Source organism: Pelodiscus sinensis, chromosome 5 (assembly GCF_052426305.1).
Source record: "Pelodiscus sinensis isolate ZL-2025 chromosome 5, ASM5242630v1, whole genome shotgun sequence".
NCBI lineage: Eukaryota > Metazoa > Chordata > Testudines > Trionychidae > Pelodiscus > Pelodiscus sinensis.
Window position 1 is genome coordinate 63,654,352 of NC_143056.1, and position 20,523 is coordinate 63,674,874.

The window sequence follows — 20,523 nt, forward strand, 5'->3', positions numbered from 1 at the left end:
TGCTTTTGATAGATACTGCATAATGACCAGTCCTCAGTGTTGGCCATCATTCTCCTAAGTTACTTAACATAGAAACCAGCAAAATGTACAAATAGCTCATTGATTCCAATACATATTACAATAAAAAGGTCTGTTATCTGGCATATTAAGGGAATGGGGGTGCCAGTTAATCAAATATTCTGGTTAACAGTGTTATACTTTACCAATGGAATACTAATTTTTCAAAGAATTAGAATAAAATACAATTAATAAAATAATATACAAGTACTGACTAATCCAGTAGTAGTATTGCAGTGTTGGATTGGTTTGATACTTAGGTTCATATAGAGTTTTCTATCCAGTAAGATTTCACACTGCATATCACTACGGGCAGCATATGGTATACACCCAAATCAGTAAATATACACTCAGCACTAATACAATTCTGAACATAATTTAATCTTTGATTATTCAAAAGGCACTTAATGATTACCTTGTGGCACTGCAGGATAGTGATCAACATCAATTATAAGATGTAGGAGATTGGGCTGAATCTCATGACCCTATGACATACCATAGAAGCTGCTTTTTTTTTTTAACTAAATCCTTGATTTCATCTTGCTTTCTTGTCTTCTGCCTTTTTTGCATGGAAGTAGAGTATGGAATATGTAATTGCATAAACATTCTATGCAGTATAATTGTCTGGTATGGGATTGAAGATATTAAATAATTAATTGAGCTTTCTGGTTAACTTATGTTTAGAAGCACATGGGATTTTTATAGGGGAAAAAGGCAATATGCCACATTTATTGAGAATACAATGGCAAAGCAGTTACCATATTCTTATATAGACATACACACACAGTTTCATCATATGTTATATTTATCAGGTTGTGGATTGATTATGGGTGGAGGAGTGGGGGTTTACTGGTTTGGATTGATGCTTTAGTTTTTTGGCAGGATAGCTTTGCTTTAAAGCAAAAAAAATTTATTTTTTTAAAAGATTAGTGGGATTTGCATTCTTTTCCTGATGGTGTTTTTTAATTTTAGGTTTGGGGTTTTTTTGCTTTTTATTATTTTTGGTTTGTTTTGTTGAGCTGGTTTTGATTATAAATATTTTGTTTTAATTGATAAATGCTTGGGGCTTTTTCCGAGTTGATTTGTTTATATTTTAATGGAGAGAGAGAGAGCAAGTTTTAGCATTTTTATGTTTGTTTTTTGGGTGGGTGGGGGCTTTTTGAATATTTAGTTGGGTGGGTTTTGTATTTTTATATTTTTTATCTATAACAAGGTTGATTTCAAGGACATTTAAATTACAATTTAAAAGATGAAATCATATCTCTTTTACAATAATTTTAAAACTTAACAGAATTATAAGACTCTATCCATGCCTTGGAATCAGCTTTTAAAACACAAAATTCTGGCTAATGCACCTTTACTAATGGTAAGGTAAAGGTCCTTCCGGCTTTCAGAAAGGGTGTCTGGCAAAGTACACTGAGGCACATTAATTTGCATAAAGCTATATTTTAGCTAAATGGTTACAAACTGAGTGCCAGATAACAGCGCTTTTACTGTACCATGCATTTGTAGTATGATGGCTGTCATAATTGATCATTTATATTTACTTTTCTTTAATTTTTTTTTGTCTATTTGAAGTACTTTACCTCATTGGTAGTTGATAATTTACTTTAGGCTTTCAGAAAGCCCTGAAAGAAACTGATTCTTAGTAACTACTTCTCTTCAAATTAGTTTTTATAAAAGATTTGGAAAAATAGAGAAAATGTGAGCAAAAACTGTACATGTGTAATATCTGTGGACAAACTATTGTAATTTCATTCATACATCTGTGGATATCTAGAAGATTTTAATAGTCTTCACTTATATAGTTACTATCATTTAACAAGAATAAGGTGCAGAAACAACTTGCCTTATCTAACCAGAGTGGGTACTGGTCATCCTGGATTCTCCCCCAACTTGAGAGAAAGAACTTGGAGAATGGAATCTGACAGTAAGGAATACAGACATTAGTTTCACACGTACAATACTAGCTTGGAGGAACTACTTTCCCCAATGGCTTAATAACCGATGTTATGCTCTGTTTGTCTCCTGTAATACTGCTAGTCATATTCGGGATATAAGCGACTAGTTGCTTCCCACCCGCCCTCCCCTTGCTGCCTCTATCAGAAAGATGCTGCAAGGAGGGGGGGGGGGGAGAGCAGGAGCCAGTGCTGGGGGAAGCTGACTTAAAAACCAGTTCCCCCCCCAGCACTGTCTCCACAGAGGGGGAGCGAGTAGCGTGGACCAGGTGCAAGACTGGAATCAGCTGATTCCCGGCTTGTGCCCAGTCCCAGGCACTGCGCCTCTGCTTTTTAAATTTATTTAAAAGCTTGTTAATTCTTAATACAGTAAACTTCCGATACTCCAGCACCTAGAAGACCTAGGGGGTGCCGGACTATGGGAAGGGGGTCTGAAGGGTCTGGGGTGGAATGGGGGCGGGCGCCCCTCGGTGCTGTGGGACCAACCCGGCAGCACCCCAGCTGCTCTGCCCCAGGCATCCCCAAGTCAGCCGCTGCTGAAACTGACCAGTGGCTGACTGCGGGAAGCCAGGGGCAAAGCTACTCTGCCTCCGGCTTCCCCGAGTCAGCCACTGGTCAGTTTCAGCAGCGGCTGAATCGGAGAAGCCAGGGCAGAGCAGCTCCAATTGTCCAGCTGCCTAGAGCACTTCCAGGTTCCAGATGGTGCCTGACCATCAGGAATGCCGGACTATTGGATGCCGGACCACTGGAGTTTTACTGTACATTTAAAAAGGCAGAGCCACAGCAGAGTTAACTCCTGGGGCTGGAAGCTAACCTTGCTGTGTCTCCCACTCTTATTGACTAGTCGATGGAATTTCCATCAACTAGTCGATTAGTTGATTAAACTAAATTTAACATTCCTAAGTCATGTACTGAGTAAATGCACAGGAGATGAACCAGATCAAAATTATTCTGTTTCCCTCCAACTCTACCTCCAGCTCTGTATTCTTCTGTGATGACTGTTGATGGTTGCCCCATGGGGCTCCCTGACATGTGACCAGACAGGCATATAAGCTAGTAGTATGGAACAAGTATCTAAATATCATTAATGTTAGGACAATTAATGTTGCATTAACAGTTTTTGCATTTAAATGTTACTTAATTACCAGGGGAAATAACTCCCACTAATTTTATGACTGTGGTCCATTTACATAAGATTCAAGTACATGTTTGGCTGGAATGCCATACTTACCTGTTGGACAATATTATGAAGCACTGAATCCAGTTTTTCTTAACAAAATGTACAGTTACGTGCTAAAGATACAAACAACTCAATTTAAGTTGGAAAAAAAACTTTTGAAATTTTACTAGAGAAAAAGAGACACAACTTTGACCTATCAAATGATAATTTAGCTTTGTCTCCAAAACATTCGAAGGCTAAGAAGTACATGTTACAGCATTCAAGAAGTTAAATCACTATAAACAAGGGCTTATTAGGGATGTAAAAATCCTGTTTAATCAGTTAACTGGTTAAATGTTATGTTTAACAATTTAAAAAGGGGAGGTTGGGTGAGATTCAAACCAGGTGGGCTGGAGTGGCCTCCATACACAGCAGCCACAACCAGGCTGGGGAGCCTCCGCCTGCAGTACATTGCTCCAGCTAGGCTGGACCCACTGCAGACAGGCTGCTCTGACCAGGTTGAAGCACCCCCTGCCTGTAGCAGGTACTGCTGGGCTGGAGAAAACCACTACTGCTCCAGCTCCTGCCAGCTAACCGTAACCAGTAAGCATCACCCAGTAAGGATGATGCTTACTGGTTAACCATTTTTGCATCCCTATGGCTTAGAACAACTGCATCTCCACTTAGAGTAGGTATTACACAGAATGAGTCATCACCTAGAATGCAGCAGACTGTCCACAGCTGGAAACAGAATCCAAATCTTTCAGTTCTGTGATTTAATTTATCTAGATAACAAATTTTCAGACACACCTACAGCCAGGTTTTGAGCTGCGTATGCTACCTTCAATGGGAGCAGGCTGTTCAGCATTTCTTTCAACACATGTTATTTAGGGGCCTAACTTACGATGATTGAGTTTGAAAATGTTGACATTAATGTTCATGGTGTTTTATAACAAACTAGTTCATTAACAGTTTGTTATAGCAACTACTATCTCAATAGAAACAGAAAATAGCTGTTGAGGGAACTTGTCAGCTGATAAGCCCAAGAACAAGATATTAATAAATGCTGCACTCTTTAAAGCACAACAGTACTGAAGAGGATTAATTTTCCACAATCCCAAGGAAATATTCAAAGTTACCTTAATTTCTTGCCAGTATGGACCCCCTCGGGTGAACATGAAGTAAGTGTACAGGTCATCCTTTTGATGGGAGTAGTATGGGTCCGTATAGATGTTTATCATCCAGGGTCGACCATCACCACGAACGCGTAAATACAGACTATTAAAGTTTGACCAGTCATAATACTTCTTTGTGTCAAACGCTCCCTAGAAGGTATTAATAAAGCATGTTATTGTAGCTCTATATTTCAATGAACTACTATTATGAAGACCACACGTAATCACCTCTTTGATAATTTCCTTTTTCTGGGCATTCCTTATCCAATCTATTCATTGTGACCTACTGGAAACTGGAGGATAAAGGAAAGCTAGAGTGAGTAGCGTTCACGACACCAGTGCTCTCCAAGCTTTTTTTCCTCATGATGCAGTTGAAGAAAATTCTTGATGCCCATGACCCAGTATAATCAGGGCTCGATAATCTATTGAATCTACTCACCCATGGCAAGTAGATTTCAGCCCGGTGCCCCATTTACCGGCAGTGGGTGCATGCGCAATGCAGCTCATGCGCAGTGCGGGGCTGGCGAGCGGCTTTCACTGCAGTTCGTCAAGCTCTGAGTATTATTTTATCTTTTCACTAGATTGCAGGCTCCAGGATGGGGTCACAGGGATCAGGGGTTGAGGGTGAAGGTTTTGCCTGGGGGTGCGGGCTCTGGGGTGAGGCCAGAAATGTGGGGTTTAGGGTGCAGGCTTGGGGGAGGGGGCAGAAGAGTTCAGTATGTGGGCAGACTCTGCTACGGCATGGGTGTAGTGTACAGGAGCTGTAGGCTCTGTTGGGGGAGGGGAGATGCAAGCTATGGGATGGGGCCAGGGGTGAGTTGTTTGGGGTGCCGGGGGATTTCTGGGTTTGTGAGGGCTCAGGGCTGGATAGGTGATTGTTGGGACACGGTTACCTCCAGCAGCTCCTGTCAGTAATGCAGGGGGATGATAAGGCAGGCTTCCTACGTGTCCTGGCACAGTGGACTGCACTGCACCTTGGAAGTAGCCAGCAGGACCAGCTCCACAGGCAGTATCCACCATAGTTCCCTCTAAGGTGCGTGCCTGTGTGGGTGTGCACAAAGAATTTGAACCCCACTCACCTCAGCAGAGCCATGCAGTGGCTGCACAGCTGCTCCAGGGCCGGGCTGTGTGGCAGGCAGCCACATGTGCCAGGGCTGGGGCTATGGTGTTATTTTTAGTACTGCAGCCCAGGCTCCAGCAGCGGCCACACAGCCCGTCACTTCCAAGGCAGGGCTGCATGGTGGGCAGCTGCCCCATGTACTGCAGCTGGAACCAGGGTCATGGTAAGGCTGTCCTTCCTGTGGCAGTCTTACTATGGCCCCAGTTCCAGCTCTGGCGGATGCCACGCAGCCTGGCCAGTGAGGCCATGTAGCGGATGGCTGCCCGGTTTCAGGGCCAGCCTTAGGACTGAGCAAACTGGGCCCCGTGCCAAGGGCACCATAGCCGGAGGGTGAGGAGCAACCGGGCATGGGTGTTGGTTGGCAAAGGAGGTGGAGGGTACTGGGCAGGGGGCCAGTGTTGCAGGACATGCTGGAGGTGCAGGGTGGGGTTGGGGTCACAGCTGGGAAGAAAGTGCAGGGATTGGCATGAAGGAGACACTGCAGAAGTTAGGGGCAGAGGGGGCACAATGCAAGGTTAGTGGTAAAGGGGACATGGGATGGGGCTGTAGGGGTTGGGGAGCCCATGGATGCAGGAAAGGTGGAAGCAAGGCTGGGTGCCAATCTGTGTGGTGGTCAAGGTGGGTGGGTGTAGGATCATGCACCTTGTTAATTATCCCTTGTTTTCGTATTTTTTTTGGTTTGTTTTGCTTTTTTATCTTATGATAGTTGGTTACTCACCTCTAGCTAGGAGCTGGACCTGACAGCTCCAGGGTGCAAAGCAGTTTGCAGTGCTAGAACAGGCAGGAAGCTGGCCCCATTGGTCACCTTGTCACACTCCAGCAAGGTGACCAAGTGCCTGTCTTGCTACAACCCAGTACTGGGTCGCAAGCCATATTTTGAAAATCACTGCACTACTTTATCAGTCACTGAATTTTCAGTAATGTGTTAGCTGCCTCAAATGGGACTGCATGCTTTAAAAACACAGTAACAAGTGAGACTTCATTCCCTGTACAAGCTTAGCTCTCCAAGATAGCAGCCCCACCACTTTTTTTTGTTTCCACATATACAAAAAGGTGCCATAGCACATATGACCAGTGCCCATCTAGTCCAGCATACTGCAGGTAGCATGCTTCAGAGGAAGATTCAAGACACCTTTCAGATAGCAGATGTGGCATAATCTGCTCTCTGACAGTCTCATTCTGATCCCGAATAAAAATGGGCTTGAGCCATGAAATGTAAGCATTTATATAACCACTATTCTTTCCAAAATGTATTAGCATGGTTATTATCCATATAACTGTCCAGGTCCTCTGAATCTTGCATATCTTCCACGACTGTCTCATCACTTTTTTTTTAATAGGACCCTGATCTTGTAACTCATTCCACACAGACAGACCAAACCACCTACAAGGAGCCCTACTGAGATTAAGGAGGCTCAGGGGAAGCACAGAGCCTCTCTCTCAAACATTTGCACACACAGAGCCGGGGAAAGTACCAAAGAAGGGTTACATTTTCTCTCAGTTTTGTGGTATACTTGATAATTATTTAGAAGTAATCTTTCCGCTTACTAGTCTTTCAGGTAACTTGGCCAACAGACAATATTTATGCTGGCCTACCACTGCAGGGATGGGAAGCGAGCCTCACAGAATGGATCAAGGCAAGCTGTGAGCCCAATTCAGCCCACAGATTCTTCACCTCTCATTTAGAGGCAAATGTACAAATAACACTGCTGTTGTAAAGCAGAATAAACAGGATACACTTAAATCCCTTTCTACTAGGGCCTTGGGGGATAGAAAGTATGAATAAGTGTAGTCAAATACCATAGTGACAGAAGCAATGTAAGAACTGTAGTAAGTGCAAATGGAACAAATGAGCTGTATAGATCAACATTCATTCAAATGGAAGTAGCAAAGTCCAAAGAATAGAACACAAGACTTAAAAACGTGCATATATTCTGTCTGCCACTGACTTGTTGTGTGAAGTTGCTCATGTTTAACCTTTCAGCTTCTCAGTCTGTAAGGCTGCGTCTAGACTGGCAAGTTTTTCTGCAAAAGCAGACGATCTAATGTAAGATTGTCAGTGTTCTTCCGCAAATACAATGACTCTTCTGTTCAGGGAAAAAGCCCTCTTGCTCAAATGCTTTTGCGCAAGAGGGCCAGTGTAGACAACTGAACCATTTTGCACAAAAAAGCCCCAATGGCGAAAATGGCGATTGGGGCTTTTGCACAAGACCACGTCTAGATTGGCAAGGATGCTTTTCCGCAAAAAGTGCTTTTGCGCAAAAGCGTCCATGCCAATCTAGACGCTCCTTCCCACAAATGCTTTTAACGGAAAAACTTTTCTGTTAAAAGCATTTGCAGAAAATCATGACAGTCTAGACGTAGCCTAAGAGTCACCTTCCTTTACAAAGCAATTTTGAGGCAAATTGAGACATAAGGGGAAGGTATAATTTTTAAACTAAGGAAGATGCATTTCTCAGCATCGCCACAAGCACAAAAAGAACAGCCCCAGCCTTCACGAGCTGGTGCTGGCACTGCAGCCACGTGGGAGGCACCATGGCTGAAGCACTAGCTCCCCACTGAGGAGGGAGGGAAGCCCCGACCCTCACAGGTTTAATCAAGGCAATCAGCTCGGGCTCTGCCTGGCAAGGGGGAAGGAAGCAGCATTGCATGCTGTAGGATAGTGTTCCCTGAAGGCACTGCCCCCTGGTGCTCACATTGGTTGAGAATTGCAGACAATGAGCGCAATGGCGGGCAGTGCCTGCAAGGAATGTTTCCCTGCAGCATGCAAATCCACACAAATATCTAGCTGGAGCAGCTGTGTGGGGAAGCACTCATCCCATTCCCTGCTCACTCCTGCCCAGACTACACACCTCACTGTGTTTCTGCACCCCACCTGCCCAGACCTTGCACCCTCCAGCCTGCTCTTGCACCGTATCTTCTACCTTTACCCTCAGCCTGCTTCCCAGCAGAGCCCTCCCACATACTGAACCCCTCATTTTTGGCTTCACCTCAGAGCCTAGATGCTCCCGTAGAATCTACTAGTCCCAGGTCCCCAGAAAAGTTAATCTAGACCTGGAGTAAACCCTGAGCCTAAGCATCCCTCCCTCCCCCCCTCTCCCCCATAGGGCTGGAGTATGAGGGGAGTGTCTTCTCAGAGGGGGACACATCTGCGAGGTGAGTTTTTTCCCTTCTCACTTGGGGGCCAGGTCAGTGACGGTTGGTTTCTCTGGGTTTGGGTTTTTTTTTTTTTTGCTTCTCATTATGTAGCTCCCAACTGATTTTTCTGTGGGTTAGCAGTCCCCACCCCCAAACCATAAAAACTCTAAGCTCTACTTTCTAACTGGGCGTTCTTCTACCTTATTTTGTAAATGTAAAATAGGAAGGGCAATACTTCCTCACTGAAGGCATATCTACACTGAGGAATTTCAAAATAACTTCCCTTATTTTGAAATAACGAGCTGAGCATCCATACTACCAAGCCAGTTATTTTGAAATAATGGGCTTGTTATTTGGAAATAACGCCTGCTTGTGAAGATCAATAAGTTAGTTCAAAATAGCTATTTTGGGAGTTTTCAAAATCTCTTATTTCAAAATAACCTGGCAGCGTAGACATAGCCTGAGTGTAGGAAACAGACATTAGTAATCCATATCAATGTCATCTTTTTGTTATGTTCAATTTACAAGTAGGTTCAGTCTTTTGGCAGAAAAAGATTTGTCTCTTGCACATTCAAATGCACTACAGCACTCAAGTGCAGATCTTTAAAAACGCACATGCCAACATAGATCGTTTCACTCCCAACTAGGGATGTAAGCAACTAGTCGACTATCCAATAAACAAAAGCTTATTGTGTAGTCGACTAGTCCCTTGACTAGTCACTTCCCCCCCATTTGCTGCCTCTATCAGAGGCAGCAAGGGGAGAGCAGGAGCCAGTGCTGGGGAGAACAAGCTTAAAAGCCAGTTCCCCCCCAGTACCATCTCCGCGGGGGCAGGGGAGTAGCTGGGACCCACTCCCAGACGCTGCGCCTCTGCTTTTTAAATGTATGAAGAGCTCTTTTGGGAGAACTCGCTACTTTCCCCCAGCACAGCCGCCAGCCAGCCCTGGGCGCACCTGCGCCGCACCAGACAGAAGCTCGCTCAGGACATGTGGCAATTAAAGGGGCTGCGACTGCATTGGCCCCAGTGCTTTTTTGTTTGATTTTTTTTTTTTTGCTCGACAATTTTGACCTAGTACCAGCACCTTTTTTTTTTAATTTAAACAAAAAAAAGCACTGCTTTTAAAAGGCTGGCACTCAGTGGGGGGACCCAGCACAAGCTGAGACAGCTGACTGCTGGCTTGTGTCAGGTCCCCCCCCCCCCACTTCCCTTCCTTCTGCGCACCAGCCTTTTAAATGTATTAGGAGCCTGCCAGCTCTTAACACATTTAAAAGGCAGAGCCACAGCATGGTTAGCTCTCGGGGCAGGAGCTAACCCCGCTACAGCTCCCCAGCTTACTGACTATTGACTAGTCAATGGAAAATCCATCGACTAGTCGATTAGACTAAATTTAACATCCCTATTCCGGACTCCACTAAAAAAAGGAAAAGTGCTCTGACCCAAAATTGAGTGTGGATGGATAATCCTGAGTTAGGACCTAGACAATTAGGGTATAAGAATTACACACACTAATTCCCGATTAGACACTAAACCAGTGATTTAAAGCAAACCAATTCTGAATACGGAATTTTGTTGCAGGAAATCTTTGCTTTGTGGAAAGACCATTTTACTCAGTTATCAATGGTACTGTGGGAAACTCACTTTATACTGAGGGGAAAAAAACAAGTAATTTGTTCCTTTCTCGAATAGGAACATCTAGCCATGAACTAAAGCTTCATTCAGCCTGCTCACATAGCAGGGCAGAGATTACATCACTGAATGGATTGATGCCGCAATGGCTCATTCCTTCAGATGCTCAAATACATTTGCAAGAATAAAAAAAATCACTTACTCAGGCTAGCATGACAAGCAATTGTACAGCCATAAAAGAACACTGCAATAGATATTCCTGTGAAAATCTCAAGAGATTCTGAGCTTAGGTGAAAGGCTACTTTTGTTTTGGTCAATCTGACACTAAGTTTTTAAAAACTTAAATTCAGAAACTTAGCTAACACCTGTAAAAAGCAATAGTATGAGTTTTGCATGTTTATTCAATGGACAGACTGAAATGTGTGGAATAGTGAAAGTTCATCTGTAAGTCTTCTGAACCATGCCAAGTAAATACATCAGTTATTCATATTCACAAAAACAAATACCAAAGAGGCAAAAATTTCTCCAGGTATGCGTGAGGTGAAGTCAATTTTCTGCAATAAGATTGAGATGCATAGTATATAACTCCAGCCTTTTTTGTTTTCTTGCACCAGGGAACATTTAATTTAAATGAGGAAAGAACAAACATGACACAAAAAGGTGTTCTTCTATAGAGAGAATCTTCACCCAAGTCTCTACGGCTCCAATTCTGACTGCAGAGAAATGTTGACTGATTCAACACTGGATATTAATAATTTAAGTCACTAAGTTAAACTCACCTTCAGGAGTTTGGCTCTTATTGCGCAATATCCACTGTATCCCGTCTCCCCATCACGAGGTGCTTCAGTACTGAGAGTCCCAAAGAGCAGCGCAGTCTGGTTATTCTTACCCAGTTTTAGGTAGGCTTCACTTTTCCCTCCAATCTCCGCATCAGAAGAAACCACCCACTCATCTAAATCTTTCTGACTGCGAAACTCCCAAACCACTCTAGTTTGTTCCAAAAAGTACTCCTCGAAACCACGGCCTTCAGGCCCTTTCACATGATCCACCAACTCCTTCTTTAGGAGGCCAAAATTTTTCTTAATCCAATCTACTCCATTCTCAAAGCTGAAATTCATCTTCCAAAGTGGAGTGTTATCAGGCGATGTTCCTGGTCTCCTATAGCTACTGTACAATTTTGAAATACAGTTGGTAAGGAGAGGGCCACAGAAAGGATGCAAGGCATTTTGCCTATGGCACTTACTAGAAAGAAAGACATTTTCCAGCAGTTTAAAAGATAGAGCCATAATGATAAACTAAGTTGAAGGATAACTGGAATTTCTTGAGGAGGATAACCATCAGCTTTAAAAATATATTCTTCAGAAATATGCTTCGATATATCCTATTTTGGTTAATGTAGCATGCCACCTGGAATGAGAAGAAACAATTAGAGGAGCTACATCTGTAGCACTCTTGCATTTTAAAAAAGGGACACCAACTTGAAATCCAGACACTTTTTAAAAATCTATTAATTTAAAGTAGTTTCAGGTTTTGTACCTGCCAAGTTCTCTTGTGAATTTACGAAGACATTTCCCTAATTTTCGAACACTTTTTGTCTGCCCTTGTTTGAGAAAGACACAAGAATATGAGAAAATTGACTGACTTTCACAAAGTATTGTTAAATGCATAAAATATATCAACTAAAAATATTTCTCCAACTATTCTCTTTCCATTATAGTAAATTCAGGTGCTACTTGTAACAGAGATACAACTTTTACAAAGAGATATATAATTTTTCAAGTTGACAGTGTCCCTTTAAAACATTGTGCAAATAGAATTTTGACCCAAACCAGTTATGGCATCATTACCTAGTTAACAGTGATTTTAGGACAACTAAGTACAAATTACAAGAAACCTAGTAATTTAGAGGAAATTACCTCCTCACTTTTTTTTTTGCTTCTGTATCTTTGTTATCCATCTCAATGACTATTAATTTTCCAATTCATTACTGCATTTATTTTAGAATTTATATCAAAGTTATCCTAATAAAAACTCAGATTGAAAGATGCTCAAGTCTGATAACCTGACCATATAATTTATTTTTAAAAGTTGCAATGTTTCTGCAGACACATGAAACTAGGGTTGTAAAATCTCGGTTAATCAGTTACGTGACTAAATGTCACATTTAACCGATTAGACGGTGGTGAGTGGGGGTGTTCCACCCCCTGCCGATTAACCATAATTGGTAAGCTTCGCCCAGTAAGGGTGATGCTTACTGGTTAACCATTCACATTCCTAGATGGGACTCAGTGTTCAGGGAATACTCTAAACAAAAGAGAGAACTGAAGAAAGCTAAAAAGGGCATGTTAGCTCAAAAAATACACATTTCTTCTCTTTGTAGAGATAGCTCTTAAATACCCTGCCATAACTGTTAGAGGGTTCCTGAATTTTCTAATTAACAAATCTGAACACAGTTTCAAGATAACTACATGTCTAGAAATAATCACTACATATGTGCACCAGTGTTCCCTGTAAACTGTGTGGTTGGGCGGACAGAGCAAGGGAGATTCAAATGCCACCCTGCTGATTAACAGAGTATCCATAGCTGACAGCAGCCAGCAGCATGTGTTTCTACTGTTGGTGCATAGCTGCACACGCCTCGGTAGACGTAAAATTTATTTGAATGATTACACATGGACATTCCGATGTATGTGTGCATACAGCACACAATCGTTGGAAAAATTTTCCCTAGTTGTATTTGTTGGGTCAGCTTTAGCGCACCCTGTAGTGAAGCCTCAAGGTGTTGCATATATACCCGTGCCAACCTGACTCCTGCTTCTGTTCCTTCTTTCCACCAAAACAACGGGGAGCCTTGTGGAACCTAAGGCTTTGTCTACACTGCAGTACTATTTTGGGATACCAGAGGTATCCCGAAATAGCTATTCTGCATCTTTTGAGCACACCCGTTATTTCAAAATATAATGGGCTCACTATTCTGATATCCCTGTAAACCTCATTCCACGAGGAGTAAGGGACGTTTCGGAATAGCAGTTTATTTCACATCAAATAAATAATAAGACAGCACCAAATTTTGAAATAAGCTATTTTGAAAAAAACATCTAAATAAGATACACAATTTGCATAGCAAAACCTGCATATCTTATTTCAACCTACGGGGCAGTGTAAACACATCCTTAGAGACTAACATTTATTTGGGCATAAGTTTTTGTGAATAAAACCCACTTCATCAGATAATTGGAATGGAATTTACAGAGGCATGGGTTCATATATAAGGGCGACAAAAGAGAGTACTTGTGTAAATGAGGCTAATCAAGTGAGGGAGAAAGTGGCTCATTCACAGCAATTGATGTGGAAATGTAGATATCGAGAGGGGAAATTGCCTTCATAATGTGTTAACCAGTTAAGACCTCAATGGTTCTTCTTACTCCGACTCCTGTATCCCTCATTGTACGAGGAGTAAGGGAAGTCGGAGGAAGAGTGCTTTATTTTGAAATAAGTGCCGTGTAGACCAGTGTTTCTTAAACTGTGTTCTGTGGCACACTGGTGTACCGCGGAGAACAACAGAATTCAAAATGGCCACCCTTAAAGGGGCAGGCAACCCCCCCCCTTTTTTTTTTTGCTCAATAACTTTCCCCCAACCCTTTTTCTCCCTCTCAATAACTCCCCCCCCACCTTTTTTTTTTGGCTCAACAAAAATCCTTGGTGTTCCCCATAAAAAAAAATTATTGTTAGGTGTTCCTCAAATTTTAAGAAACATTGGTGTAGACGCTCCAATTTCAATTTCAAAATAAGCTATGCAATTGACGTAGCTCAATTTGCGTAGCTTACTTCGAGTTAAGGCCTGCTGTGTAAATGCATTCTAAATGAGGACTGGCCTATCTCCCAAAGTCTGAGAAAATGAGGAATCATTTTCCAGTATAGGCTGTAGATTGTCAATGATGCGTTGGAGGTGTTAGAGGTGTTCAAGGATAAAGGACCTCTTCTCCTCACTCACTGCCTAGGTTTGCAGCTGTTCATAGACAAACAGGGCCCTCCAGCCACCATCTTCTCTGGATGGCATGACAGGACAGGCAGGGAGCCTGATAGGCTCCTGCTATACCTGCAGGCTGGATACCGCAGCTTGATGGGCTGCATCCAGTCTACAGGCCATATTTTTCCCAGCCTTGCCCTAGGTACTGCTTCTAGGAAAGGTAGAACATCCTTCCCATTGGCATAGGCAATGACTATACTGAAGCACTACAGCAGCCTGGCTGAACCTGTAGCATTTCAATGTCAATCAGTGCAGCGCATAGGAAAAAACACAACAGCTAAATCCTAATCCCATACAGACTGCCATAGACCTTTCATTTGGCATTCACTTATAACCTTTCATACGTAAATATGCAGAAAGCCTCAGCAGTCATACTGTACCTTCCCTATATAAATAGCAAGAGAGAGATATACCTCTCTCACAGAACTGGAAGGGACCTTGAGAGGTCATCAAGTCCAATCTCTTGCCTTCACTGGCAGGACCAAGTACCATCCCTGATAGATTTGCCAAGATCCCTAAATAGCCCCCTCCAGGATTGAACTCACAACTGGGTATAGCAGGCCAATGCTCAAACCACTGAGCTATACCTCCCTCAGTCTACCTACCATTATTAAGCATCACTCAGCCACCTCCATCCCTAACAGACCCACATTTGGACTAAGGATGTTAAGAAGCAGGTAACTGACTAATAGTGTTTGGATACAATTTGTATCGACAGCACGATTCATCCATAAGAGGAAGTGCGAGCCTGAGCTACTTCCTCTGCAGCTCTGCAGTTTAAATGTAGTAAGTCGGGCATGCAGGCTGCCCAGCTCCTATTACATTTAAAATTCAGAGCGACAGTGGAGGTAGGTCTGGGACCCAGCCCGAACTGGGACTGAGCAGTCCTGGATTGCATCGGGTCCTGGACTGCTGTGTTTCTGCCTTCCCCACTCCACCCCTCTGCAGTAGAGAGACGGTGCTGGGAGGAACTGGATTTTAAGCCATCCCCCATCCCCCAACACCAGCTCCTACTCCCCCCTTGCTGCCTCTGATACGGGGGAAAGCGAGTAGTGACTGAACTAGTCATTTACATCCCTAATTTGGACTAGCACCATAGAAGTGCCAGGAAGAGTTAAATTGTCTGAGTATTTAAGATGGCACATTGCATCCCAAAACCTGATCCTCTGTCCCCCAACTCCTAGTATGACAATCTTTCCTTTAGAAGAAAAAAGGATGTTCTCTGTAATCTTTTTAGACTCTCCTCCCACTAACACACACATTCTTTTCCTTCTATTTCATATCCCTAATGTTCAAGGCCCCATATCTGAAATTATAATGGCTAACTAATATAAGTAAACTAGACTGGATTGCACTTGCTATAGCAATTGGCCCGACAATTTTAAAATATATTATTTCCTCTGAGATTCTAAGACAGGAAGATTTCAAGATAAATATTATCAAAGTGCCAATAAGATCCACATGATGGTTGTACTTGTTCTTTCCCCTTGGGAATTCTTAAATTACAAGTCCAACCTCCCTACCACAGAGTTTCTTCTGGGCATGGATGTTCCATATAATTCAAAGTTTAAAAAACTGTGTGGAACATAATTAGGACTCTTATTTCCAATCTTCTGTATTTGCTTATTCCCCAGTCCTTCTCAATTTTCCCTCTTTTCCCTTTTTACTTCTCCTTTCCTTGCAGTATCAGAAGCAGTGACATAGGAACAATGAGCTTAAGTACAGAAGCATTGTGCATGTGGCACTGACTGCATCAGGAAACTAGATCAGTTCTAACTAATTTGCCATTTGACCCTACTGTCAACTTCAGCACTAGCATTGTGCTAGTCCACAATAATTGTTGCTAGTTGTCCCACAGGAGTCTGCCACCTAATCAATGATATGTCCAGGCAGCCAGTAACAAACCAAAAATTAGAGAGCACTGCAGAAGAACACGCGTGTCAAGACAAGACAAAAGTGTTACTTATCCAGCACATAACTTGTGGGACAGTGGAGAAATAGATTGTAGCATTATCATTATCCTCATTTCCCATGTTTGCTTCTTGACAGACCAAGAGATGCATGTGATAGCCTCAAATCATTTTCAGGACAAGGAATTCCCACATTTCTGTTCAATCCAAGAATGGCTGGTAAGGAAAGCCCTCATGAAGTAAAGATCGTCCCTAAAATAAAATACAGCTACCAACTTAGAGAACTGTCAGTCCTAGCAATGTTATGTAGCCCTTCTGAAATGCAGTGAAGATTAATAATTTATCCTGGTCCCCCACAGGCTTTATCAATGATTTATCCTGGTCCCCCACAGGCTTTAGAGAGGGAGGATGGGCACGTATACTATTCATTCTATAAATACATGGCAGTTCTGAGTGATATCCACTTGTGCAAAAGCATGTAAAGATGAATCTAAGAGGCAGACTATTCATAAAGACTGCTATAAAACTTCGAGTCAGTTAAGTAGAAATGATTTGCAGAAGTTTTTGTAATTAAAATCTGAGTTCAGCACATAGATCAATGGAGGGCTCTTTTACTCTTTATCCAAAATATCACTGATGTTAAAACAAGAGAATTTTAAGCAATTTGACTAAAAACTCTTTGTCTCGAGGCCTCGGTTTTTACTCTTTTGACTTTTGTGATGCCGCCATTTCCCCAGTTTCCTGGTCACAATAGAATTTTCAGTGGAAGCAGGACCCACATTTCCAAAGTAAAACACAAGCACCGAAGGGGAAGGGTGAAAATACTATTTACAAAATAACAAAGTTTTGTCCTTCCCTATATAGATCACAGAGAAGTCAATCAGAACAAAAGTCCAATTTAATCTTCTTTGCGGGTTACCTTCAAAGTTTGTACGGGCAGGCACCCGCTGCCCAAAGTCTCTAGGTGCCGTCAGAGACCTCTGGAGAGCGGGAGATCTTCCGAATCTGCAGAAGCGTGTAGGGACGCGGCATTTGGCGACTATAAACAAGTGCACCCCCAGCCGCATAATCCCCCCGCATTCACCTCCCCCTTTCACGCACAAGCGCTCCCACCCCGCTCCCCTCTCATATGCGTTTTAAACTCTGCCCCTATGTGGGTGGGCGGCACGACACAGCAGCAAGCGGCTCCGCCATTTACCCGTGAGCGTCCAACGGCCCCATCGCTCCCAGGCCTGCCTGAACGCGGCTCTGCACCGTGTCACGACTGCGAGCGAGGGCGAGCGCCCGCCCGGCCCCACGCCAGCTCGCTGGAGGACGCCAGCCTGCGGGCGCTGGGTCGCTGCAAAGGGGAGACGGCCGAGGCCTGAGCCAGGAGCCTCCCCCCCAGACCAACCCCGCTCCCTTTGGCCGCCCGCTGCTCCCGAGCGAGCCTGTCCTGGGACCCCCGCCCTCCGTCTCACCTGACAGCGGACACCGCAGGCTTCCCCTCACCGCAACCGCTTAGCGACTGGGTCCGCCCCCATTCAGCCGCCGTCAGGGGAACTCCGGCCGTGTCTCAAAGGTTCCGCATGGCCCTGAGGCGCTACAAAGCCTCGATGCTCACAGTTACACCCGGCGGATTCCCGCCTTAGACTGCTGCTTGGTCCCATGCTCGTCCGTGTCCATTCAAAATACAGCTCCCTTTGCCAGGAAGCAGTATTTCCTACTGGTTGGAGCAAGTGTAGGTGTGGGCTATTGTCCTAGCCAGTGGCACTTAGAACACTTACAGAGAGAGAATGAGTTTTTGCTACAGCCTTAGCTGGGAGCCTGCTTATGCGCTAAATTCTAGAGATCATAGGTTTAGTTTTGCCTGTTACAAATAGGGGCTGGTCTGGGATTTCAGTTGTGCCTCTGAAGCCCAGAATCTGCTTCCCTAGGGGAAGTATGTAACCCAGACACCTTTTGGGTGTGGTGTTCTGTCTAATAGTGGCACTAACAGGGTTGCCAGGTGGCCGGTATTGAACCAGACAACCTGGTATTTGTACCTTTTGTCCGATAACAAAACTACTGGACATCTAAAAACAGACTTTTTTCCCAGTGCTTTTTGTTGGGGGGAGGGGAGGTTGGTATTTTTTGTGAAACCAGCTAATAACCCTAGGCACTTAGGGTACCGCTACACAGTAGAGTTAAAGTCAAGTTAAGCTATGCAACTTCAGCTATGTCAATTGTGAAGCTTAAGTTGAAATAGCATTGTCTACACAGCAGGAAGTCAAAGCAAGTACACTCTTCCTTCAACTTCCCTTACTCCTCATGAAATGAGGGTTACCACGAGTCAGAGTAAGAAGTCCTCCAGCTTGACATTATATCGAAATAAAGACTTCTAGTGTAGACGCACACTGTTATTTCAGAATAACATCAGTTATTCCAAAATAACACTACTGGGTACACATACTCTCTGAGAGAGAACAAATCAGTTTTCTCTACAGCCTTAGATAACAGCCAGCTAACTTTTAGTTCAAGTGGTATAGGGGATCATGCACTAAGCTCCCAAGAGCCCAGGTTCTGTTCCTCCTGTTGGCTTTACATAAGGGTTTGGGGATCAGCATTCCTGTTTTTTTGTCCCAATCAGCACCACTATCTCCAATGTGATCTTGAACAAGTCACTTGTGTACTTCAGGTTTTTCTTTCTTAAATGTTTCCTACCCCACAAAGAGCCAGGTAGTGGAGGTTAAATCTTTAATCCTTGCAAAGTGTTTTGAGATCTTCGGCTGAAATTTTTCATAAGATATGTCAGTGCATATGAGTGGTTAACACTGCCTGATACTCAGTACAGGCAAATTAACATTTCAAAGAAAGTGTCCAAAATAAAGACAGCCAGAGTTAACATTGTTTGGAGTACTATGTCTTTGGTACTTCCCAATAATTGTTGTTTGGGACTTTATAACATTACCTTACTGTTCCTGGCTTTCCAAGCTATTATTTAAATGTCAGTGAAATTTAAAGGGTTCACCTTAGGCTATATATTGATTTACAATCTTAACTATAATGATTCTTAATAACAACCATTAGTCCTTCCTTAGCTAAGCCTATATACAACTAAGAAAATGTCTTTACAACTACAGAGACAATGAGCTCCACACAAGTGGAACTTGTGTTTGTGCAGAGCCTCTTGAAGAATCAGGGGTGACCTCAGGAGCCAGTCTGGAGAGAAAAGTGAAGGTGTTCTATCCACAGATTTCTGATGAACAGTAGTGAAATAGTTTACTATGTTGTCATTTAAATTGTTGCTCTTAAATTTTAGCATCAACACCCTGTTCAGAATAATAAATAATTTTTACAGCACACTCAAAACCAAGTTTTTCTTTCCACAATCTCCACATGTAATGGACAAGTAAATAGACTTTGTTCAGAGAATATTAAGGTTTGAAAAAAAATGGTTTCTTCTCTCCCGGCCTGGCAACTTGCCACAAAAATGTCCTCAAATCATTGCAGGTAAACAATGGAACACAATTAAATTGTTAAATTATATTAGTGACTATTTTAAATCTCTATTTGCAGCCTTAGAAATGTCAAATTAGTCCTTCAGATAATCGGGTTTGCCAATTACACTAATTACAACAGGGCACAGTAATGCATGATTGGTTGGTACTGCTGTATATCTGCTCTCTAAAGATGTCAGAAACATGATGTGCATTTATCTGTACTTTTCTAACTCTAGTGTCAAGGAGTCTGAAGAAATATGTAAATCCTAAAGCTGCTGACACTTAGGTGAGAGTCTATTTTAGATCAAGTGAAGGTGACCTCTGCTTTTAGAACAGAAGGGTATAGTCTATTGTCCAGGGGCAAATCTTGAATTCTGTCTTATTTCTGATATGGTACCCATTATCATAGTATGATAGCTGAGCACCTCACTCAGTCAAAACTCTCTGAAGCCCATGGGAAATTCGCCTAGCTATAATCTCAGTGAGGACTTCAAGTTGTAGCCCCATATGTATGGCTATCTTGTTGTTTTGATCTGTGTATGTTCACGGTTAGCTGCAGCATATTAAAATGTGATTTTACTAAGTGTGCTGCAAACCCGCTTTTATGACTGAACTCATCCAAAGGGAGTCAGTTATAATTTAAAAACAACAATATACATGTTGCCCTCATTTCGGGACTGCTCACTCCTGCACTAATCATGCCAATGGGAGACAGATCGCTGAATTCCATATTTCAGCGGAAACAAATTCCAGCCCCTGAGCCCTAATCCCGAAATAGGCTCTGTCACATAATTCTTGCATCCCTCAGGAGGTCAATGGGGCTTTATACCCTAGGTGTCAGTGCTTACTATGCTATCTAGTCAATTTCAAACCTCGGTTCAAAGTAAT

At 43.0% G+C, this 20,523-nt stretch overlaps 1 protein-coding gene across 3 annotated transcripts in view; it reads right to left on the minus strand.

The window, feature by feature from the left end:
- NDUFAF1 (NADH:ubiquinone oxidoreductase complex assembly factor 1) overlaps positions 1 to 17,791 on the minus strand; it is a 28,322-nt gene extending 10,531 nt beyond the window's left edge. Inside the window, exons 1-4 of one of the 3 annotated variants that reach the window (XM_025187544.3) lie at positions 17,635 to 17,791; positions 11,014 to 11,641; positions 4,314 to 4,499; positions 1,907 to 1,981 (exon numbers count right to left, since the gene is read on the minus strand). In XM_025187544.3, coding sequence (XP_025043329.3) covers positions 1,907 to 1,981; positions 4,314 to 4,499; positions 11,014 to 11,520 — 768 coding nt within the window. In that variant the 5' untranslated portion in view covers positions 11,521 to 11,641; positions 17,635 to 17,791. The other 2 variants (XM_014576309.4, XM_014576308.4) reach the window with 2 other exon arrangements.
- Positions 17,792 to 20,523: the final 2,732 nt, after the last annotated feature.